This window comes from Seriola lalandi, unplaced genomic scaffold, assembly GCF_002814215.2.
Source record: "Seriola lalandi dorsalis isolate HSWRI2012SDOR001 ecotype SW California unplaced genomic scaffold, Sedor1 jcf7180002054140, whole genome shotgun sequence".
Taxonomy (NCBI): Eukaryota; Metazoa; Chordata; class Actinopteri; order Carangiformes; family Carangidae; genus Seriola; species Seriola lalandi.
The window spans coordinates 73,896-99,115 of record NW_019524693.1 but is presented as its reverse complement, the minus strand read 5'-3'; the positions used below and the strand labels follow the sequence as shown (position 1 = coordinate 99,115).

At 39.4% G+C, this 25,220-nt stretch overlaps 1 protein-coding gene across 4 annotated transcripts in view; it reads left to right on the top strand.

Annotated features, from left to right (window-relative positions):
* Positions 1–343: 343 nt before the first annotated feature.
* The window catches only part of myo3b (myosin IIIB), a 65,607-nt gene continuing 40,730 nt past the window's right edge, over positions 344–25,220 (top strand). For 2 of the 4 annotated variants that reach the window (XR_015437083.1, XM_087173252.1), the window contains exons 1-18: positions 348–379; positions 5,939–6,122; positions 6,703–6,723; positions 7,397–7,531; positions 9,623–9,727; positions 10,003–10,102; positions 10,804–10,880; positions 11,609–11,754; positions 17,428–17,493; positions 19,628–19,783; positions 22,569–22,653; positions 22,740–22,856; positions 23,348–23,452; positions 23,764–23,847; positions 23,956–24,158; positions 24,235–24,333; positions 24,432–24,546; positions 24,635–24,761. Coding sequence is in view for 3 of the 4 variants with exons in the window: in XM_087173252.1 (XP_087029378.1) it covers positions 5,976–6,122; positions 6,703–6,723; positions 7,397–7,531; positions 9,623–9,727; positions 10,003–10,102; positions 10,804–10,880; positions 11,609–11,754; positions 17,428–17,493; positions 19,628–19,783; positions 22,569–22,653; positions 22,740–22,856; positions 23,348–23,452; positions 23,764–23,847; positions 23,956–24,158; positions 24,235–24,333; positions 24,432–24,546; positions 24,635–24,761 (1,888 nt within the window). In the remaining variant the exon portion in view is untranslated. Of the gene's footprint in view, positions 380–5,938; positions 6,123–6,702; positions 6,724–7,396; positions 7,532–9,622; positions 9,728–10,002; positions 10,103–10,803; positions 10,881–11,608; positions 11,755–17,427; positions 17,494–19,627; positions 19,784–22,568; positions 22,654–22,739; positions 22,857–23,347; positions 23,453–23,763; positions 23,848–23,955; positions 24,159–24,234; positions 24,334–24,431; positions 24,547–24,634; positions 24,762–25,220 lie in introns of all 4 variants that reach the window. The other 2 variants (XM_023403528.2, XM_087173251.1) reach the window with 2 other exon arrangements.

The following is a 25,220-nucleotide window of genomic DNA, read 5'->3' as shown; positions in this document are numbered from 1 at the left end:
GCAGGTTGGTAAACTGCTGCTTCCCGGGGCATGAATACACCATTGAGGGTTGTGTAAAGTGTTATTGGTCAGTTAACAGCTTCCGGCCTGCAAGGACCACATGCTCAGGTGTCTATACTGTTAATAATTAAAAGTCCTCCACTGAGTAAACGGGGAAATCAGTTCGGACATGTTGCTATGAACGGTAAGCTGCACGTACAGAATAATTAGTTAAAGCCAATACAGTTAAGATTTGTGTAATTCTGTCTCCAGCGTTGGCTGTGTTCACCCATATCTCAAGAGATGGATACAAGACTGTGCAATAATCAGCTGGTGTCTTAAACAGTTTCCCCTGTTTTGCAGAATTTAGAGATGGAAATACGGAGGCAGCAAAAGCAAGGTAGGACTCATGTTTCCTCATCTTTATCTGTGCAGAAACACACAGGCCTTCACTGTCAGGATTTTTTTTTTTTTTTTAAATTCTGGCGACATTAGTCTTAATTATTTTAATTGTGAAATATTCTTCACACAGTGATATTAATTGGCAGTATACCTGGGTTTTTTTTTTGGCAATTACCATTTGTATTCACATTTAAGACTGTACAGGAAAGAGAAGAAATGTATAAAAGGTGAGAATACATCCAAATCACACAAATACAGGAGCTTTACCAGTGACAGACCTAAGAGGTTATTGGTTGAGCATATAACAGGTTTTGGAAGAGGACATATTTTTTTATAACAACATAAAAAAATAACCTTCCTGTTGTGTCCCATAGTTCTACAAAAGCTGCAATAAGATATAATTTTTGTAGGTGATTGTTGGGAGCAGATGACATTTATAAAAGCACACTATTTACAGTCTCAATTTGCAGGACTCTTAATGCAGAGTGTTTTCCCCCTAATTTTGGTCTCAAAATCTCATCTTGTACACAAAATGTAAACACCTGTATCCAAATAGTTGATATACCACACAGTAGGAATCAAAACATTATATATGTTAATCAGTAAATTTTAATAACAGCTGCAACCAGAAAAATAAGGTTATGATCAAAATATGCTGTCAAGCGCTGACTGACTGTCACCAGTCTGCAGTGTTCATTTTGTCAAGATGACACAAACAGAAAAGAGAGAAAAATGTGTATTTTATGCAGAACTCAGTATATGAAATGATTCAGAGTTAAAACGACCTCTTTAAAACTATTTTTATCTATTGTATATGCTGTGTTATCATAAATATAGATAATAAAGTCCTGACTCTGACTAAGTAGTTATTCTGTTTCGTATCAACCACAAAGTTTTATTTAACATTTCTGTATGCTACTGTTACAGATAGTTCATACATTACAAAGGAGGAAGGAAATTGCTTTCTTACCACTTCTGCCATGCATTTGAAATGGCAGAAGAAAATTTAAAGTTTTGTGGTTTGAAACTCTCATAAAAACTCAAGTTAGTCAAATCAATCATAAAATACTGAAACAGCTATAATAACAGTCATACTTCTCATTTCTGTCAGAATGAACAGTTTGGTGAACTACATGCAATCCAATTCTTAGAATATGACTCAGGTTGAGCTAAATCAACTTTAACCTTTATTAGTTGTATTTACACAAACAGAGGCCTTGCGCTCCACAGTATTGCACTGCATCACATCTCAGTCGCTGCTGCAACAGCTGTCATATTTGTGATTAGACTTTATAGCTGTGGTTCGGGTTTTGACATAGATGTCTTTGATGATGGTTTTGCCTTTTTGTTAATGAGGTTGATTATTATTGGTGCAGTTGCACTCCTCAGATCAAAAGAATTAGTGTTTGAAAGATTAGTTTGTCTCTGGTCGTGAGAGCCTTTGGTCATCCAGGGTGAGAACAAGGGCACAGGGCCTTAGGCCTGACTCGTGGCTACTTGAGGTTTACTGCAAAGCCTCTTCATATCCCCTTAAAAGGGATTATAGTTCAGAGTTTTTTTTCTCTCCACAGACTTACCAAAGGGTTTACCAAGTGGAGTTCCCAAAAGGCTTTACCAGAGAGGGTGGGATTGTGCGAGTTTGATGGAAGCAGAAAATTAGATTACTCACTTTTACTTTGCACTGTTTCTGGTGACAAAGACCATCCCTGTGCTGCAGCTGGTCACATCATCTAAAGCTTTTACCACTTCCAACCATTTCTGAACCTTGACATTATGTACTCGCGGTGTAAATGCAAACGCTGGTGGTATATTATTTAGCTTAAGAAGTATATGTATTTAGTCTTATCACAAAATGACACATAGCCATAAAAATATCTCAGGTTTTATAAAATTTTTATGTGCAGTTTGACGACGGATTTAAAAAAAAAAAAAAAAAAAAACTTGACAGAGCCACAGAGAACAACTGAGAAGCATTTTGAACACCAGCTCCAGTGTCCCCTTTTCAGGTATGCTGACAGACCTTGGTAAACAAAGGGTAACCTGAGCATTGCCATCTAGGACCAGCGGTGTCCTGTTCTAAAGCAGTACTTGTGTATCTCCTGACCATTTAAAAGAGCAGCATTTGGGGTTCATCTTTGTTTTGCAACAATAAGAAAACAAATATTCTGCCCAACATCTGCTTAGTTTTATATCGTCTGTTACATTAAAACAGTGGTTCCCAAACTGGGGTGGGACAGAGAGCAACTAAAGCTGAATGAATCTGATTTGAATGCTGTGATGCTAGCAAGGCTACCATGTTAGCAAAACAAATCAGCTAAACCTAAGTCGAGAAAAATGGCAGACACCTATCTTGCTCTGCACTTCATTGGTTCCCAACCATTTTTGGATTTGACCCCTTAAAGTGATACCATGTCTATGTGGGACTCTTCACAGATTGCACGTGTCTACAGATTATAACCAAGATTAGATAAAAGCCTGACTGTATAAACCTAAATTTCTGTACATGCATAAAAATAAACATGCAGTCTGTTCTTGATTCTTCTATTTCAATTAAATTAAACTTGACTCCTTTTGTTAGTAGTTTCCACACTATTGTCAAAATAAATTATTCATATGCCAAGTAGGGGGTTGGGATGGAAAGGCTTTAATTTTGTTTTAGTTTCCCTTAGGAATAAAAAAAATATTAAGAACCTTTGCTTTAAAACATGTATGAAAATCTGAGCACTTCTTGGAGCAAATTCTGCAGATATTAAAGCTCTTTCCAGCTGGTGTGACTATCTTACACTGTATTAGCTCCCTGGGGCTTTGAACTCATGGCAACAGGAACATCCAGGGCTGTTGTTTTTCAGGTGGAAGAAAGTCTTGTTTTAAGTCACTGTCACTCCACATTTATGTTCTGTTATGTAGATGTAGATATCTTGTTAAAAAATGAGTACAATGACAGTAAAATTCCCTGCACAGTTCTGGGCATATATTTGACTTTTTAGACGGATTGTCCTCAGCTTAATCCTTTTGCCACAATGTGCCAACTGCTACAGCAGGTGCAGAGGTGCTTCTTCCATTATTGTGACTGTCATTCAACAGGCAGAAGATGTCAGAAGTCGTCAGATGAGGTAGCAACAGCTGAATGTGTGACGAACATTATGTTCAGAGGGCAGACAGGCAGAAATCATGTGACCTAGCAACCATCATGAGCTTCCTGGTAACCTGTGTGCAACCTGAGATGCTTCATATCAGCCACCATTATGAGTGGATACATCTGCCGATTGAATATTTAACACTGCTGCAGATCAGGTTGCAGATTACTAGTGAATTATTAATCTCCATAGATTAGCGAGAATTTGTCTGGTGCATTTTGGTGCGAGGGAGAGAAAGACACACTTTCATAGAAACAGGTATGTAAAAAGATTTATGGCTTTATGATCTGAGCTTTATTGATCTTTGAACACTAGTTTGAATATTGAATAGATGCAGTTGAGTAAATGACCACAGTAGTTATTTGTATATGGTTGCATGGTTGCAGACTGTTACTCTTAAGTATTTGAGGTAATTGTTTTGTTTTTTTGATGATTGATGGTGAAACTGTAGCTCAGGTTATTTGTGCTGTGGCAGCCTAAAAAATGCTTCGGTGATGTACAATCTGATCTTAAGCTCAGGTTGTACTTTTTCCTTGAAAGTACTTTTTTTGGAAGCTCTTGCAGAACGAGATAGTTGTAATAATAGACATTAACCACTGAGATGCTTTTAAGTCTATGTCACTTGAACCAATCATCACCCTCATATGTCCTGCACCTGCATGTCTGACTTATTATAAATTGCCGGGAAATGTTGGTGTTGGACAGCAGGTCTCTGGTGCTGCCGCCGGTCATTAGAGACAAAAAGCTGCCGGAGAGGAATATGAGCCATCTGTTACTAAAGTTGGTGGAGGTGCCTCAGCAACAGGTGACTGGTGATGTGTTCAATGCACTGTGCAGACACATGTTACAAAGCAGGACGACAGTTATAACTGGCAAAGTAAACAGGTTTGGACCTTGTTGATTAATATGGCAGGCGTGATGCATTATTCATGGGCAGTTTAAAATGGGAGATTAACTTCAGAACAATCAATGATGGATTATTAGACTGAAGACGAAACCGGACTTGTTATGTAAGTGATTTGGCTTTGCTTAATAGTATTTAAATGTGTGATATAAGAATATACAATTACAAAAGGCGTTTGGCTAGTGCTATCACATGCTGCTCCTTGAAGGACACGTTGAAGGATATCAGTTGTATCTCTGTGCTGCATGTTTGAGCGTCTCCACAGGATAGTTATATATCCATCTGATATCAGCCCGTGTGCGCAACAATCCATAAATCTGTCCTCACATGTGAGTGGCCACATCTCCTGAGAGTGAAAGATCATTCAACGTTTATCATATCAATCTCCAGTTCTCCTCCTCTTCCCTTTTTCAGGGTCATACAACCTCTGTGATGCATAACACGTTTAAGACAAGTGGAGCAGTCGGGTGACTGTACACAAACATTCCTCTCCATCATGTTTATCTGGAATATATGTCATTTCCAAAAATAGGGATGCATGTAACCCACCATGGCAATATCATCTCCTAATCCATCATGTTAGTCTATTTCAGCTGTTTTGACACTTAATGCTTTGCATCATTGGTCTTACATGTTGTATTTGGTCACAGAAACATCACTTGTAGACTTAAAGGATGATTTATGTCGGCCTTTTGCATCGCTGTTGATCGTTAGTCTTTATGACTGTGTCACAGGCCGAAGACATTTTATAAAACACTTTGCGTAGACCGTTAGTGTGGAGGTTTGGTGCCGAGTCACTGCTCATCCAGGAAGGCACTCAAGATAATCTCTGTCCAATCCGATTGATCTCTCGAGGAGATTGCACTTCTTAGTGGGAAGTGACAAGGTCCCTGTGGAGAGGGCTAATTCAGTGTCTGTGTGTGAAATGCCACTTGTTGCCATTCCTCTTAAGGAAGCATTTGCTGTTGCTATTGGTGTTGTTATATTATGATCACTAGAGACTCCTTAGTCGTATTTTTTCTCAGCCTCGATGAGTCAGAAGAAAATAACACTTGCCATGTAAGTAGAGTACTGTCATCTCCACCTACAGCTGTCTGCTTTGTTTTTACTTTGATTTCTCCTGCTGTAAACCTGTTAAGTGTCTCCCTTGGCGGATATAGTCGTTTCACTGAGCTGAACGAGAAGGCCTTTGGGAACAAATGTACCTCTGTGCACAGTTCATACATTTTAATTACCCGCTTCTCTGTGGTTTAACTGTAAGACAATGTGTTTTTCTGTCTTGCAGCGAGAGTATAAAAGTCTGTCTGGTTTATTGTGAGGATTGACTCTTTATTCACAAGAAGACTTCTTGTAGTTGGACAAAGTATTAAGTATGAGAAAGAGGATTAACATTTCCCTTAGTTTATATAAACCTGATAATCACAATTATAAGCAATGGCTAATGTTTTTTTTTTTTAAATTTTGTCATGGCCTGAGATCTGAACATTGTTGATCTTGGATTGTGTTTATCTTCCAGAAGGTCACTGTATGGACTGTATCCCTACAAGTCCAGCATGATTGGCTTGGAGAGCCTGGGCGATCCATCAGGGAACTGGGATATAGTGGAGACCATTGGTAAGGGAACGTATGGCAAAGTCTACAGAGTGACAAACAAGAAAGATGGAAGTCAGGCAGCAGTGAAAGTGCTGGACCCGATCAATGTAAGTCAGATAAAAGCTTGTTTACTGCAGAAACTGCAGAATTCAAACCCACTGCATGCCATCTACTTTCAGTTGCCTGTTGGCTATATAAACTATTACAGGGTTAGATACAGTATCTGTTAAGGCTAGCTGATCTATATGCAGAAATATACTGTAGTTGTGTAGCTGTTTCATCTTACGCTCCGTTCGACAGCATAATAACCATCACATGAACTAACCCTAACTGTAGCGGGAGAGAAGCTGACTGAATGGACGATATAGAACCAGCTAGGGCTTCTTCATATAGTGTGTTAATCTATAGTAGTACTTTGAAGTTAATATAATCTATCAAAGCATCCAGACACTTGCATTGTCACAACAACTAAAATGATGGCAGAGTTTTCTTCCCCTCCTGTTTTTATCCAGTCTTCCTAACCCTTACAGCTTATTTATTCTCAGTGTTGGAGAGGGAGTGCACCAAACTGTTCACTTTAACCCTTTTTTCATGACTACAAGAACTTTTAATACTGTGACAGAAGGAAAAAAGGGCCAAAGACTAAAATCTTTGTGTTTTTCTTTATAACTCTATGACTTGTCTCAGCATTCAAGCCATTCAAACAGAGTAAGTTGCCAGTACTTTTTCTTCTTCTCCATCTTGATGCAGTTGTGCTTGTACTCGCACCAGTGATGTATATCAACGCCTCCCCTTTTCATTTATTCCCTCTCATGTTAAGTCTAACACACCCTTTCCAGAAAGTGTAGCTCTTGCATTGGCTGTATCCTCTCTGTATATCTGTTCATTTGTCTGGGTGATAAGGATGCTGCAGACTCTGCATTGGCACCATATTGTGCCGGTGAGACTTGGTCTGAGGCGTGCCTGTGATTGTGTCAATGGAACAATCCCCATCCTGGCAGCGCTATCCGCCATGATGCTCCCCTGAAGTCCATGAAGATGAAGCGGCCTCCTCTCCCATCCCTCTCCCTGATTAGACTGCTGACACTCAGACATCCAGGAAGAGAAATTCAGCCTCTCTAACTGTAGCTCTTCTCCCCCTCTGAGATTTACTTTGATAGAAAAGTGCTTCTAGAAATAGTTTAGCACCCAGGCCCATTCCTTCCTTTTGTTAGAGTTTATAAGCCTATCTTTAGGAGTCTAATTATAGTTAACTTATTTTCTGCTGTGTTTCAAAATAAAACACAAGCTTTTCGTAACATATCACTTTTTCTCTTCGCATTTGCACAGCTAACTACGTTGTAATTCTGGATTCCAATTTTGCTTGTTTTGCTGTTTAAAGGATGTGGATGAGGAGATAGAGGCAGAATACAACATATTGAGGTCCCTGTCCAACCACCCTAATGTGGTTAAGTTTTACGGCATGTTCTACAAGTCAGACAACTTATCGGGCGGACAGCTGTGGCTGGTACTGGAGGTGAGCTCTTCATAATGTTTTTTTATTCCTTATGCTTTGTAGTGAGGCAGGCTAGCTCCAGCTCCAGCCCCCCGTTTCCGTTTTGGTAAGCTAAGATAACCAACTGCTGACTCTAACCTTACTCTTGAAAGAAATCAGTTAAGCGCATTTCTCAAAATGTCAAATTATTTTTTTAAAGGTACCCTGTGAAGTTTTTGACTACAAGTATAACCTGGTTCCTGTCCTCTCACTGTTCAGCTAGTCAGACAACTCTGGTGATGTGCCCATTTACAGCTGTTTTCCATATTTAGAGTAACAATTGACAAATTGGAATTCAGTAGGTGAGATTAACAATGGGGGCATCATCCTCTGACATACTGAGCTTAATACATTAATGAAAAATAACAGAAAATTTGTGACAGGCATGGATGATATTCATGACATCATTGCGACCTTCTGCTTAGTCTCAGCCATTTTGAACCCTTTACCTGTTTGCTTCTCTCCTACCCTCCGTACTCAGCACTATGCAGTATTTCAATACAGTTGAATTTCCAAAAGATGTTCTCATTTACATATTTTGATGTTTCTGTTGTCAGACAATGGAACAAGTATAAAACAGTGACTGAAATGCGGGGGGGGGGGGGGGGGGGGGGGTCTCAAGCATTAAGGGAATAATTTATTTGAGCTATAATTTCATCCATAAGTCACACAATAACAAAATATATGACTATTTTAGTCTCAAACACTTTCTATTATAAAAGCTAAGATCATATCAGACTGGGGGGCCATGGGACAAAATCTTATTAAATGGGGGTCTGTGGTCTAATTTGTGGAAGTTTAGGGGTCCTTGAGGTGAAAAAGTTTGAGAACCACTGCATTAGACTACATGTTATGTTAACCAGCACTCACTTCCAAAGCATTTCCAAGCTGCTGCTTAGATAAACACAGTCTGTACCGTAATTTCAGCTATATTCACTTTTAAAATGATCACTCAGAAAGAAAGTTGGAAGCAAGAGAACACCTTTATTTCTTCTACAGCTTGCACATGCGCAGCTCATTCATGTCTATGTCAGCTGCCTTGACTGAATGAGCTGCTCCGCCTCTCAGTCCACAGTGTACCTGTCCCGACAGCATAGAGGATCTTTGGCCTGTCGCTCGCGGCGCAGGTCTGCCAACTCTGGAAAGTTGGCGAGCCAGTGACAAAGTCGCTAAATTGGCGACGCTGGATGTTGGTGGGACGGATACGTTATTTTCTAGGTATTGGATTGGTTAGGGAAAAAACGAAAGGAGTAATTATTATACATGAACACAAATTAAGGCTGAATGACGGAGGGGAAACAAAATGACAATTCAATCTTATTATTTGGCTAGGAGTATGGAGTAATGTGTGTGACAGGTGTGTCTCTGTTTTGTTTGTTTGTACCTCGTGCACATGCGCGACCATCAAACGCGACCAACTGGAATTAGCTAATGTTTTATGGATAGTTTCCCTCAGGTTTTGGCGTGTCTGTATTTAATAGCTAGGTCTGCACTTCAGTTTAGTCAAAGTAATGCTAGATGAAACTAGCCGTGTCTACAGGGAGCTACGTGACACCTAGGAATAATGCAGCAAGACATTTAGCAATGTGCTAGCAAATGGCGGGACGGAGGAAGACTGCTAGCTTGTGTGTGTGGACGTAACCAGTCCAGGTTTCAAAATACTAAAAACATCAGCTTTGCAATTGTCTTATGAAGAAGAAAAAGTATTTACACGTTATTGCGGCTGACGAATACATACAATTTGATTTTGTGAGAAACACTGAATGTAACATAGCTGTGCTGTGCTTGTTTACGTGATTTCACAGGGTACTTTTAAAATACTTTGCACTCAAGTCAGAATACCGCATTTTTGCGTCTATGAGCCCAAAAATATTTAAAACTCTGAAAGTTTGGTTGCTTAAATTAAACCCTTTTTTAACATATATGTAGTATCGAAATATGCCTCAGTTTGCCACAGCAACCCAACCCAAACGTGAATGTTGATGCTATCACGCTGCCAGCTCTCCCCATGAATCATAATCTAGAGAGGTGAAAGATGGACGAGTCACTGGAGTTTCTCTGTCTCCCTCACAGCTGTGCAATGGCGGCTCTGTCACTGAACTCATCAAAGGCTTGCTCATGCGAGGCCAGCGTCTGCAGGAGCCTGTTATCTCATACATCTTATGCAGTGCCCTCTTGGTAAGATGGCCTGCTGCAAAGCTGCTAATGTTAGGCAGGAGGTGGGATGCAAACATGCATCAGAGAGTGAGCTGAGGATTTATTTTCAGCAGGGAAAGTGTGGCAGACGGTAATAATTGTCTCTTTTTCTTAACAGCAGTGGGAGTTATTTTATGTAGTTTGTACTGCTCAACTTTTAATGCATCATATTCTAATGTATACTAATGACAAATGTCTAATAATGTGACCGTGGTTCATGCTCAGCACCTTGTGCTTTCTGTCCTCTAACTTAAAAGGGTCTACAGCATTTGCACAACAACCGGATTATCCATCGTGACGTCAAAGGCAACAACATCCTCCTGACAACTGAGGGAGGAGTCAAACTGGTTGACTTTGGTAATGGTTTCTGAAAGAGACAGTTTAATCAGTTCATGGATTGCTAGAAAGAGAGAAATGCATCAGCGTCTGAGAATCACCTGTCAGCTTTATCTTTTCTCTGAAGTGTATTGTTAGATAAATGAGTCATTTTTTGATATTTGACTGATCTATGGGGAGTGTCAGCAGCACATCCCTGAAACATTGTTTGTGAAGGGGAACATGAGCACAGGATAAATCATTGAATGTGCTCCTCACTTTAGTCCCTTGCTCACTATAACATCTTTTTATTTCATGGACCGTAGCCTTAACCCAAGGCTATTATTGCTCATTTAAATTGCATTATTTGATCCTTTGCATATCAAAAGAAAACTGTTATGGCAAATGACTTTGAGTCACCCCCAGGCATGTTTATGTCCTCTGTGTCATGGAGATGAAGTGGACTCATGCTGATAAAAATCTGTCCTACATAATTTGAAATGATTATAGCCCATTATTATTACTGCTTGGCAGGTTGCCATACTAAATTATATGCCAGGATTTATTGATTAATTCAAACATTTAGTGTCTGATATAAATTCTTTTTATTCTTATTAATTTTATTTTATTCTAGTTTTGTCTTAGGAAATTTGTACTGATAAGCATACTAATATCTAAATCTTAATTATTATAAATGATGAATGACTATTAGTTATTTATTTTATTTATTTATCTATTTTTAGGTGTTTCAGCTCAACTGACCAGTGCACGATTGCGGAGGAACACATCAGTCGGTACTCCATTTTGGATGGCTCCTGAGGTCAGAGTCTATGCTTCAGTTAACATACACATGTTCATCTCTTACAATGCAGCAGAAGAATAGCACATGTTTCAGAGCCTAATGGAACATTTTAAATGAGCAAAGTATGTCTTAATGTGCTACAAAGAGAGAAAAATGGAGGGAGAGAGCCTCAGTTATTTCTGTGTGGCTCTCCCCTGTGTCATTGTGTATTCCCTGCCACAGGCACAGCTCTTGAGGTCGCCTCAAGGTTAATAGCTGGGAGTCTGTGGCCCCATGGCTTACTCTTTGGCAGGAATGAGGTGCAGTGATTGGGCCGGTATGGAGGGACCTCAGGGGCAATTAGAATAAACTCAGCTGTAAAATGTAGTGTCTGTTATAATTATTGACTGGAAAAGAGTACCACTCGCCACTGAACTGACCTACCTCTCTGTGTTTTAATAGTCCATAAATATAGATGTCTGTAACTGCCAGATATTTGGCCGTGAGTAAGAGAGAGGAAAGACCATTTTATGATCCTTTTTAACAAATATCTTTAGATTATTACTAAATTTCTCCATGTGATTTTAATAAAATGCTTTATTTCAAATGAATTTGACATAATGTTCAGGTATATTCTGATACTCTGCAGGTAAAAAGTGAATTAATCTCACCTCACTGGCACATCTCCTAATTTGCTTTGAGGAAAAAAACCCTGTATTTTAGGACTCAGTGATGTTGATATGGTCACTGTGGTGTCATGTTGCCAGGTCATAGCCTGTGAACAGCAGTATGATTACTCGTACGACGCCCGCTGTGATGTGTGGTCACTCGGCATCACTGCCATTGAGCTGGCAGACGGAGATCCCCCACTGGCTGAGATGCATCCAGTTAAAGCCCTCTTCAAGATCCCACGGTGAGTCCACTAGAGGGCGCTCCAGCCACACAGCTGGAGGCAGCCCACGTAAGCCTTCTGTCAGGAGGACAATGACAAACTGAATTTGACACTAGAGGTGATAAAAGGCAAAATGACATTGGCTTTCCTGGCAAATGGATTTATTTTTGTTATGATTTGAAATTTAGAAAATTAAAAAGGGAACTGGATCTCTGTGGCTTGATCCATGCTTCTGGTTGCCATTTTATTTCACTATTTGCCATTGTTTCCCACCTGAAAGGCAACATCTGCTGAATAATCAGTGTTTAAATTCTTCATCATCAAAAATATCGTTGTGTATGGCCTACTGCTAAACTACAACAAATTAATGCAGTGATTCAGTCTGTAAAAATATTCACTGCTGGAGACAGTGTGCGTCTGATGATCATTTGAGAGCTTGGTGGCTACACGCGGTTGACCTTTTGTTATCAGCACAATCGTGCAATTATCTCTCAGTTAGGTAGAGATATGCCCTTCTGATTGCAATTTGCATTGGTGATTAGCTCCATTCACACTGAGATGAGGCTGTCACCTCCTTCCCGTCACAATGTTATCTCCTCCCTGCCAAGCCAGAGGAGAAACGTGGATGGCTTGTTTGACAGGAATTATGGGAGCTAACACAGTTTTTCATCAGCACCAAATATAACCAGAATTTAAAAATAATTACAAGAGAAGGGACGGCTAAAAGCAGGACGCCTCGGTAAAATGAAAGATAGTTTTTCTTCGGCATGCCCTTAATAACATCCCTTTTTTTTTTTAGAAGAGTAGATATAGTTTAGTGATTGTGTGTTTGGCTAAATTAACAAAAAACTGGAACTGGAATGAGTGGTTTCTGTCAAGCAGCAAGGAGGTTTCCTTATCAAACAGGAGTCGTAATAAGAGAGGGCACATACATTTCCCTTGTCAATGTCCAATTCCATTTCATTACTGCAGATTTGTAAGACTCTTTGACTTTGAAGATAACTAGGATGCTAATAGAATTGGACATATATCTACAACTGACATTCCTCTATCTCTGTTCCAATCAAAACAGATATTTTGCCCTCTTTGTGTGAATTGGGACCTTAAAGCTGAGCAGGTGTGGTATAAATCACAGTGAATGTGTTGAACCATGAAATGATTCTGTTAACATGGCGTTTATCTCAAATATATTTTCCCTTCACTGCAGCAAGGCAGACAAAATCATGAGGAAACGTACTGTAAATTATGACTCCTGTATGAATTACTTTCTAAATAGGGAAATGTATTTCACCTTTGGGTCTTCAGTAGTGGTGAGAGTGATTCATGATGAAACCAGAGAGATTCATCTTCACAGGTTTTGATGATTGCAAAGTTCTACTTTTTTTTTTTTTCTTTCAATTTAATACGTCACAAACCATTACCAGAGGAGCCTTTTCTGAAGTATTGTCCTTGGGTAGTACATGTTTTATGAAATCCATATAAGCACTAAAACATGCAATAAGCATTTTCATCATTCTGGTGTTTTACAGTTGCACACTGTAATGTATTTCCAGGCTAAAGGTTTCACTGTCATGTTGTTAATCTTGTGTGTATCATCCGCCTTATCATTCCTTTTCTCTGAAACACATTTAGATAGTAAAATAAAAGAAAAATACACCCCAGCTGTGGTTGATGTTATAGATTTCCTTAACATGTTTGAGTATTGTGTAGTCAGCCCTCTGTAGTGGCACTATTTCACCTGTCTGTGATACTGTTTGTTGTTCTTCTTTCCTGTCTGTCTTTTTCTGAGAAAAAGTCGCTGGACACTCTCTCTCTTGCCAAGCTTAAGATTTAATGGTTCCTGGTAAGGACCATACAAACACCCAGTGCTATCACCACTTTGACTACAGGGGCCAGCAGCAGATAGCCATTATGTCACAGTTTTGGTCGTGCAAGTGGAAACATGCACCGGTGGAAATGATTCTTGTCCCAGCAGGCTATAAACGATAAGGGGAGCTCTGATATCTGTCAGACGGGACGCTGATGAGCTCCAGGAATTAGGGTCACCTTGGTGTGTGCTCTGTTTGTGCTTCAGAAATACCTAATACTTGATGAGTTGTGACATACTGTTGATCCATGCATGTGTTGAAATCTCAGGTGCTTCATTCTGATATTATCTGTAGCTTTAGTTATTTTCATTTGGCTCTGTGTTTTTTATCAATTAACTGAATGTGTTACAGTGTGTTTGACAGGTATGTGATATCCACGGTGACCATAAATGAAGGTAATGGAGCATGTCAGAGGGTAAAGTTGTAAAATCATCAACTGCAAAATTAATTACAGATACTCAAGACAAAGGTAGTGTGTGATATTTAATATGCGCGAAGGTTAATTGCTTGAGCCAGTGTTTTCTACCCTAGTGTCCACGTAAAGTTAAACCAAAGTGTGTGTAAAATGCGTTGTAAAGGTTAGAAGAAATTGGCAAAAGACGTCCAAGGTTGTATTTATTCGGCCAGATCGGTGTCGATATTAGCCACATATTTAATAGTACTTGTATCTGTCAAGAGCAGAGACAGAGAATGGGCGAGATAGAAGTAAATGATGGCTTGTCAGAGGCATGAAAGGCTAATCAAATCATGAGGCAGCGACAGAATTCCAGACCAGTGTGCTGGTGAGAGACAGCTCTTCCTGGAAAAAGCCAGAGTTAAAATCTGTGGAGTAGAACAGCCAAGGATGAGGGCTATCAACACAGTTTCTGGTGTTTCTGTCTCTGAATGAAATCTTTTAAGAGGTGAAAAATCAGGTTTGCAGTGAACTAAAGTTATGTTATGTTAAATGCATGCATTGCTAAACTATGCAGATAGTAATGTAAGAATAATTGCAGATTTGTTTTCATTTACTTTACATGTAATTTCTAGATATGCTCTTGGAGAGTTTTTGGCAAATTGTTCAAAAATCATCAACAAGACTAGGAGTCTGTAGCCATGCTAGCAGCTCTTTGTGTGAGGGTGCACTTAAAACTTTGAGCTGAATGCTAAAGTCACTCTGCTAACATGTTCCCAATGACAATGCTAACATGCTTTGGTATAGCCAAAGGTATAACGTTCATCGTGTTCGCTACCTTAGTTTAGTGTGTTAACATGCTCAAATTTGCTAAGTAGATCAAGCAAAGTATGGGACAAATAAAAATTTGAACCTGAAGATAGTGTTGATGAAAAGTTAAGGGTTAAGCATCCTAAGAGATACAGTTGATGCATTACAGGAAAGGGCAGGGAATCAAACCAAAGTTATTAGAGTACGTTCAAATTCCATCTCAATCCATTCAATATTTGTTTAGATATTTCCGTCTGGACCAACATGGCTCCATGGAGCCTTCACGTTAGATTGACCAAAAATCCCTTATCCATCAATGAAAGTGAAACATTTAATTTTTGGACAATTATGATTAATGACCTGCCAGCTTTTCAGTCTGTCACAAATGAATGTCACAAGTAATGCTGATCTGAAAACTGTCTGAACCCTGCCAATGTTTCTCTCTCAACAAATTGCTCATTCTTATTGTGAAAATCAGCCATTATTTAAAATGACTTGGACAACCTCAATTTTCAACATCTGCATTTTAAGTATAAAAAAAATTCTGTTTTGACAGAGTAAAGACGCCATATTCTTTAAAGTCACAGATTTCCAGTCATCAGACACTGATGCAGTCTTGACCCCTGACAAGAGATTGCCGGCTGCATGGATGATTTTGCAGTCATGAGTAAAGCCTTTAACATCTCCATCCTTGATGCAGTTATTTTACTGCTCTGTGTGTTGTACAGGACTGCAGCATTTGGTGATGTGGCCGCCAAAGACATGATAAATGTGGCAGTAGTTCTCCGTGTTCATGCATGTGTGCTCAAAGAGGTGCTAGTGCTCTGGCTGAGGTGATGGATGAGTTGAAAATTTAAGCGGGTGGTCTCTTCTCTGAATAAATCTTTATTTTGGGCCCTCATGCTCATTCTCTGTTAAGGTTGTCTAAAGGCCACTGTGTTTCTGCTTTGAGAAACCGATGTCCTCTTCAATGCCCTTTCAAGCAAAGACATACATGAATTGAGAAAGTACATCTTTGTTCACTCCGTATTCTCTAACTTCCTAACTGAATCAGCAAGGTAATGCAAGCCAGTTTTAAGATAGATTTACAGCACAACTTAATATCGCTGACTGTTGTTTTGGCGTTTTTTTCACCATGAAGGAATTAATGTTGTGTGGACTAGAGGATGTAAATTAAATTGAATGGATGTTTGATAAAGAAACGGATAATTTCAGATTTTTATATCTTGTTGTAATGAGTCCAACACTTAACAGCACTTGTTTCTTGTATAAAAACAGAGCTGTAAAGAAAGATTTTAAATACATTTTATGCATTGACAAATGTTGAGTTAGGTGCAGTGGTCAATGTTTAATTGTTAAAATGAAGAACTGCTTGAATGAAAATTAACAATGTTTTACATCATATAGAAAGTGGAGGAATTATAAATTCTGTATTTGCTTATTCAAGTATTGCATTTGCCTGATTTTTGTCTTCCTTCATGGCTTAGTTACAGCCGTCAAATGCTGTTGACACCTCTGTGATTTTGCCTCAAACCACTCTGAGGAACATCTGACAGTACAAGCGCTGCCTGGTACTAGATTTGAATAAGCCATTTGTGTTTACAATATGAGCCAGCAATCTCACAAATAGTGAAAGAAAAAACTGCCTGAATTTGCTAAGCACAATGAGCACACTTGACAGTGTTATCAGCAGTGCTGCTATATTGACTTTGTAATGTATAAGCAGTATGGTACAACATCAAGGCAAGAACGTGTCTTCAGGCTCATATTAGAGGTTGCATTGAGGCAGTCAGTTACTGGCTTTGATCTGCACTTTGGAAAGGATTGCCTGCCTGAATCCTTATCAAAGACTCGACGAACTTAGCACTGCGGTACATGACAGATTTTGTACCCCAACATCTCCCCTCCCTTTAAAAAAAAAAACCGGGGAAAAAAAGACATTAAATATGTTATAGTTTAATGTGTAGCTGCATCTACCTCTGGTTTGTTTGTGATAAGCAAAATGAAAGTGTTTTAATTTTTTAAAACTAGAGAATTGATATTCTATGTGTCAGTCTGATGGCTTTGTGAAACAACACGTGTGAACTAATTAATGCGGTTAATAAATATCTCGACCACGTCTGTCACTTTTTCCCTGACGGTGACAAAAGGCTCAGCCTCCACCTGTCAAACTGGCAGCTCCCTGTGAAGATGACTGTGCTCAGGCCCGTCCAGCCTTGGCTCCTCATACAGACCTGCCTCCTGTCATCATGTGCACTTGAAAAGTGTTAGTCTCATTATAAATGGCCTCCGTAAATGCTGCTGACAGAGGTATAACTAGCTCCCATAACTTTTGGCTCCCAATGGCAGATGCTTGCTGCCAGACAGTGGAGGAGCTGTTATCATTTGTCACTTTTTCTGTGGCTGCCACAGACCTGGACCCTGACCAGCTCGTCCTCAGACCAAGAACTTCTCACAGGAGTCTGACGGTCACTCTCTGTTTGCCAGTGATCATTTGTCAGCAAACTCGGGAGACAAGCTCAAAGTCTTTCATTTGCAGTAATGATCATGGCATTTAAATGCATACAGTTGCTGTTTTTTCCCATATTATGCTGACTTTTGTCTGTTGTGATTTTGTTTCAGAAATCCCTCCCCCACATTACGGAATCCAGAACAATGGTGCAGAAGTTTCAGCCATTTCATCGGCCAGTAAGTGTCCTCCAGCTTCGAGTTGTCAGCCTTTGTTGTCTTTCTGTCTTAAAAGCAGAAAGTGTAAAAGCAGTTAATTCCCCCAAAAAAAGGTTGTGAAATTGCACAGTAGATGGAAGCACTTAATGTTCCAAAAATAAAAAAGGTCAATGTTAAGATGTGTCTGGATCAGATGAGAGAGTTATGTGGTTTAGTTTAGAAATTAAGATTTAATGAGAAATCAAATTTGTATCTACAGCTAAATCTAATACACGTCTTTCAATATATATTAAAATCACATATTTAATTGAATTGATGTGCATCTACCTGTGACTCTGCTCTTGCAAAAATGAACAAAGAAAATGATAGCCAACAGTATTTTATATGATATTTGTCCAGTATGAAATTATAAAGCGTACACTGGAACAAAGATTCAGCAGGAACAAATGAACAGTAGCTATAGTATGTTGTCAGCAGGCAGGAATGTGCATGTAAACATGGGGGGAATTGAAATTGATATTTTATAGCCAGATTCTATCAAGTCTCTTGTCTTTCTGTTCATTAACTTTCATTTGTGTAAATCTGCCACAGAAGAACAAACTAATACACCTGAGTTATCAGTTCTATCTAAAGGCCCAGATAACTTATCATTTCCTCTGCTGTGCAAAGCTAATAATGTCAGGGGTGGCTTGTAATGGTTGCTCAGAATATACAACCTTAATATCTACTGCACAGAGGTGTGTGAGCCTGAGCCATAATGAGAAAATAAAATTCAATTTGTTTGGAGAATTATTTGTGTGAGCATGGTTTCATTAATGCTGGAGGTTTGCTCTGAAAAACAATAACTGAAAAGACAAACAGACAGTCTGCCTTAAGGGGCCTGTTGGCTTTTTTGTGTCACTTGGGATATTGATTGATCAGGACAGCGTCAAGGCAAATTACCCGTTAAACCAACCAGCATACATTGTAGTGATGTTAGTTTTTTATACTTTTTACAGTGTCATTGCAAGGGTTTTCATTGGATACTTTTTGAATTGCAGCTCTTTAATCTGGGTTAATGGATTGTGTGATATCATATCAGAATTAATCTCCCCTAACAAAGCCCACCAGAGTTCAATGTGTGGAGGCTGGACAATGTTATCATGGTTTGCAGGCTGTTTGTGAAGCCTTTTCAGCCCTGTCAGGCCTGTATGTGTGTGTAGGGAGAGGTGGGGTGGCGGGCTGGGGGGGGTTTCAGGATAATAAATCCATCACCAGTCTGCACTTGTGCAGCCAAAGAGCCGACTTCTGTGACAAAGTGGCCTGCCGTGCAGCATCCCGGCAGCACAGCCCTGCTAATAGCACCAACCTCTGCTTAATGTCCTGACGCTAATGAATTCACGGAATTAACTTTCAGAGCTGAACAAACTGATAAAAGAAACAGAATTTCAGTGTAGATTAGGTGGTAGGAATTAGATTGGTGTTTTTCTCCTATCTTACCTCTGTCTGCAGTTGTTGGTGTTGTAGCGCTTACAAACACATTTGAATGTCTTTAGCCGAACAAGGAAATGAACAGCACAAATGTGGATGGTTGATGCATGTGCTTTCTTGACTTCAGGTGAGGATGTCCAGTCTTGTAATTTCATAGTTTTGTCTCTTAATGCATCGTAACTGTCAGAAATAAAAGCCGAATGTGGTCTCCCGTGTTTTCATTGTGTTGTGTTGTCACCGTCAATCTCATGAGGTCCTTTGTATCAGAAGCAAACTGATGCTGAAGTGTAGCCACCAGCCAGTAAAACAAAGTGACATCACCTTTTGGCAAACACTGCACATCACAGATAGGACTTACTGCTGTGCCATAGCAGGGCTTGTTTGGACTGGGAGCCATGGTGATAGTGACAATGTGCTCAGACAGAGAATGACAGATTAGTGACCCAGACTTTAAAACACTTGCAAAGAGCTCCCTGCTGGTGTGAGTGTCTGTCAGAGCTGATCCAGACAAATCAGCTCTCTAAAATGTTCAGGTGATTGCACAGTTAGCTGTTTAAGTCTCTCTGATTTGAAGACCGGTAAATGATTATGTGGGACGCTTTGTCTTCTTGAGGGTTTCCCTCTGTTTGTTTACTGATCCTAAGCATGGAGATTAAATAACACTGATATTTTTGTGTTTGCGAAGATGCCTGATAAAGGATTTTGAGGCACGTCCATCTGTGACCCACCTTCTGGAGCATCCCTTCATCAAGCAGGCCCACGGCAAAGATGTGGCACTCCCTCAGCAGTTAGCTGCTCTCATCCAGGAGCAGCAAGAAATGGGCTGCAAAACAAAAACCAAGTAAGTCTCTTGAAATATAATCCAAAGCATAAATAATATGCAGTAATGACAGAGCTTATTGCTTCATGTGTGTACTGTCATTGGTTATCTCTGCTGGTGCAGATAGCCATTGACTGAGTGTAAATGTTCTTTTCTGTCCAGTAGGGGGCAGGGTCTCATCTTCTTACACTCGAGCATAGAAATGATGATGAGCCCCAGTAATGGACATTACAGTATGTGATTAAAGAGAAGTTAGGGGAGTGTGACTAATTCAGAAGGAGTGATTGTGCTGACTAACCTTAGATTAATAAATGCCATTTAGACCAGTGGATGTGGCAACCATCTGATGGGGAGCCCTGAGTACAAAACATTTCCCACCTGCCTGATTAAACCAATGATGGAGTAAATGAATTATTCTAGATTGATTGATTCCTGAAAAGGGGCGGAATTTCAATTGTACAGACTCTTTTGTTTGTTGTTAAATGCATTTATAAGGGTTATTTTCTTTAGAGATTATAATAGCAGCTACAATACAATTTCCTTTATAGATAGATAGATAGATAGATAGATAGATAGATGGATGGATGGATGGATGGATGGATGGATGGATCACTCTCATGTCAGTGAATGACAGCACAGAAAGTCTCCTGGTATTTCCTGGAGAAATACTGACTTTGGCAAATGTTTAATCTTCATTATAAAGGAGTTCGCTGAACCTGCCCTTGACTGAGAGTCTTGATGTTGTGCCAGCTCTGTTTACTCCCGAGAGTGTGCAGAGTCGTTGCCTGAGCCTGATCCCGAATTCCTGTCCACAGTGAAAGTGGATAATGGGATTAGGAGCTTGTAGGGCGAGAACTGGGCTCGCCTGGTTTAGTCTCTCATGCCACAGATCAGCACACAATGACTCCAGATAAGAATAAAGACATAGAGAACTTAAAAGTAGCTGCCGTAGGTGGAATAGTGTGATTTACTTCAAAGCATGAGAGGTAGAGGCTCGAGGTCTCAAGTCCTCCTCTAAAGGGACATGATGATGAGTATTCACTTTATAGGGACCACATATTGAGTATTTCCACTATATTCAGCATACAGAATGAAGACAAATGCAAGGAAACAATTCCTACCCTGAAACTTGAGCATCTTTATTCATATGATAAGATTGATTATTTATTATAGTAGAATATTGATATATCTTGTGAATCAGATACTTTTTTTATGGTTTTGGGACTGAGAAGTAACTACAAGTGTTTGGATGCTTTTTTAATAGCTTTCCATAATTTAAAGAAGGCAGGTGTTATTCTATATTTTTCTTAATGTCAGCAAATCCCACAAAAAGACCAAAAGCAACAATAGTTAATCTTTTGCTACTTTCCGACTTCCCTACTCTGTCTGTGACAGTCAGCACCAAGCAAATTCTTTCCTAATTAAAACATAATCTTTAAAAACAGATCACAAATATTCAGTTTCACTAAAAACAGCTGTTAACAGTTTTTAGCAAACATTACTCAAACATGTATAAACGTTGCATTTGTTGGGGACTATTTTCAACCATGGATTAATACATAATTGGTGCTGAAATACACTAAATTAGAAGAGATTGCAATACAGCGACTAGGTATTTCTTACATGGAGATTAGTTGTGACTAAATATCCACACCCAGTCATCACTGTTGTATAGCTAGCTTAGCTAACTGTAAAAACTAGGTTTTTAGATTGCAGACTAAAATAGGTATAGCCTATATCGTGCAAATATCTGGAACTCAAAACTTAAAATGCTGTTTAATAATAATTAAACAGCATATTAAATTCATTTTACAAAAATAACTATATATCTTAAATTACAAATGTTATGCTGATGACTAAATGACTAAATAGCATTGGTAATGTTAGCCAAATTGGATATTTCCTATTCATTCTAAACTGCATAAATACTACTCTGAAACAGATGTACATGTATAGAGAGATAAATTAAATATTCAGACCTACATGTACAAAGAGTTATCGGTTTGACATCGTACTAGACTTTCTTAATGTGTTACTTTTTGGTAGCAATGCTACAGTTTGTGATGTTAGAGTGACTTCCTGTTTACATAAGCTAATTTCACTGGAAAGTGCTACAAATTTACACATTACTGAAGTCTTTATTGAACCAGCAACTGATGAACTAAATGTCTAGTTTGAAACCAGCTAATGACTTTATACACAAACTTGTGAGTATTTATAGCAGCAGAATGATGTTTGTGACGTTAACTCAAGAACAACTATAGCACCCATGTTCCTTGTAATGACACCCAGTGTGGCTCATTGACATGTTTTTGATGAGGTTATGACAGAGGAGTAAGCTGTGTTTGGCTTTGCCTACAAAGACATACATGTTAGTCGGATCAATTCGTTGTTGGTTTCGATCTTTTCATTTGATGACGATTAAACAAGTATAGAAAACCATGAACCCACAGCACATTGCAGTCTACTGTGCATGTACTAGGCATATAGGCACATAAAGCAGTAGACACTCACAAATGCAGTTCTCTTTTTCTTTCTTTCACACACTCTGTGGTGTCCCCTGAGGTTTTCTTCAGTCCCATTGAGCCAGCAAGCTATTGTTGACCTCTGCCCACTGTGGCTTATTGGAGAATGATAGGTCAAAACACAGATGAAGTGCAATCACAGCCTCTGATAATGGTAGATGTGTCCCCTGGGAGAGCTCTAAGGGCTTCACACCCACACCACACCAGTCAAACTACTGTTTCTCATTTGGTGGTCACGTTACAGCTCTCTGAGGCATTATCATGTCCTTGGCTTCATACAGGCACGAGCGGATCAATACTCGTAAAAACCTCATAATAGAGAGCTGTCCTGATGATGATCTGGTAAACCTGGAGTTCTTAGATGAGGTAAGATTTAATGTGTTTATCTCATCATGCATTGATCGGTATAAGGGGCAATGCTCTTGATGCTATGTGTTTTTTCTTGTCTGCAGGAGACAATAATCAGCCATCTCCAAAAGAGGTATGATGAGCTGCAGGTGTACACTTACGTTGGTGACATCCTCATCGCGCTCAACCCTTTCCAGAATCTCAGCATCTACTCTCCCCAGGTTGGTTTTCGACCAGTCACACAAATGTTCCCAGTGGTTTCCCTGTCACAGTGGAAATGATGAATGATTGCTCAGAAGTCATGCCTCTGGTTCTGCTGTAGTGGATGTCCATAATATACTGTCTATCTATATGTATAACACAGCACAAAAATCTGGCCTAAAATCTTTCTCAGCACAAATACTGTAGTTTAACCATTTTCTGTTTTTTTTTTCTTTTGGTTACTTTATATGCATTTCTTCCCAATTTTATTCTTCACTTATTCTTACCCGATATCGAATATTGCCAGATACCAGATGTACATATTCTGAGCTGTGCTCATCACAAGAGGACGTCATCTATAAACTGTAGTAAATGGTGTTTTCTTATGGCAGAGAATGCAACACATTTTTTATGTGTTTGCATTTAATCTGCGTGAAAATTATTTTAAGCTGATCTGTTCCTGTTAATGATCCACTTCTGACGAGCCTCATGTATCCACATCTTCTCTTAGTTCTCTAAGCTGTACCATGGTGTGAAGCGGGCTGACAACCCTCCACACATCTTTGCTTCTGCAGATGCAGCCTACCAAGGCATGGTGACATTCTGCAAAGACCAGGTATTCTGCTGGAAAATAATTTGATGAAAGCATCAAGCATATATATAATGTATGTTTTAAAATGTTTTAGAGAGATGTCTTTGAAATCTTTTATTACATTTAGATCTTTTACCTGTGGCGGTTGAATGCACTTTGTAGTTGCTTTGGACACTAATAAATAGTACCTGACAAGCAGCCAGGTCCCTCTTGAAGAAGAAATGTAATTCTCTAAAGACTTTAACCTGGTTAAGTAAGAGAAAAATGTATATAATGTAATGTGAATATTCCTTGCTTGATGTTTTAGTCATTAGATCTGTTTCCTTTTGCTTTAGTGTATTGTAATCAGTGGGGAGAGTGGTGCTGGAAAAACGGAGAGCGCTCATTTGATTGTTCAACATCTTACCTTCTTGGGAAAGGTACAGCAGTGTGTTCATTCTCTCATTGTTGAGTCTGTGCCTGCACAAACTCTAAACTATCCTGAAATCACACCATAGTTTGTTAAAGAAACATGTTTTTGTTCATAGGCAAACAATCGGTCATTGCGTGAGAAGATCTTGCAGGTGAACCCCCTCGTTGAGGCCTTCGGAAACGCCTGTACAGCTATCAATGACAACTCCAGTCGCTTTGGGAAGTACCTGGAGATGAAGTTCACACCGACTGGGGCGGTCATCGGGGCCAAGATATCCGAGTACCTGCTGGAGAAGTCAAGGGTCATCAAACAGGCCACGTATGTTCCGTTCATTCTTTGTCTCGTTCGATTTGCATTTGTCACACTTCTGACTTCTCCGTTTGCTTCCTCTCAGGGGGGAAAAAAACTTCCACATATTTTATTACATATACGCTGGGCTTTACCACCAAGACAAGCTGAAGACTTACAGGCTACCAGACAGAACACCTCCCAGGTTAGCGCTGCAATTCTTTAACATGCTCATTGAAATTCTGCTATCTTTCACTACCCATTGTGGAAACTAACATTGATAATCATATTCTACATCTGCAGGTACATTGACAGTCAGCACTGCAAAGTGATGCAAGACATTGTCTCCAGCAAACTGTACCAGGAGCAGTTTGATGCAATTCAGGAGTGCTTCCGAAACATTGGCTTTACTGAAGAGGTATCCAAATACTCAACATACTGTACTGCTTTTGCTTGCAGTGCCATTGAGTGTTAAGTTAATTGTATTTTTTCTTCTCTATTTTTAGGAAGTCAACTCTGTTTATAGAATTCTCTCAGCCATTTTGAACACAGGCAATATTGAATTTGCTGCCATCACATCTCAACACCAGACCGATAAGAGTGAAGTGCCTAACTCAGAAGCCTTAGAGAATGGTGAGATGTGTTATGTGTGTAGTAGAAGTCAGCAAAACTCTTGTTTTAGCCATAGGAACAGGTAGGTTTAATGGTCTCCCTAAAGAGGAAAGAGATTGTTATGTGATTTAGGAGAGATATTAAAAGAAAGTCTATTTTTTGTGCTTTACTCCCCCTTGTGTGATGATTTACTCATACTCAGACTGTACTCTGTAGTAAAATATTTTCTGGTCGGACGAGTTTTGGTTTTGAGAAGGGAACCTTTTTATGGTAGATTTTATCTGTAGAGTGTGGGAGAGGAAGGAGGAGAGACATGTGTTCATAAGTCTTTGTCTCCGTTATATTTTTTATGTCGTGTAATATCTTATGTTCTTTTGTGATACATGTTGTTTCACTATGGAAATAATATATTGGATGTCTTACAAGCCTGTGTGGGTCGGGCACTTTTATGTGCATAAGAAAATAGGGATGAACTTTTTT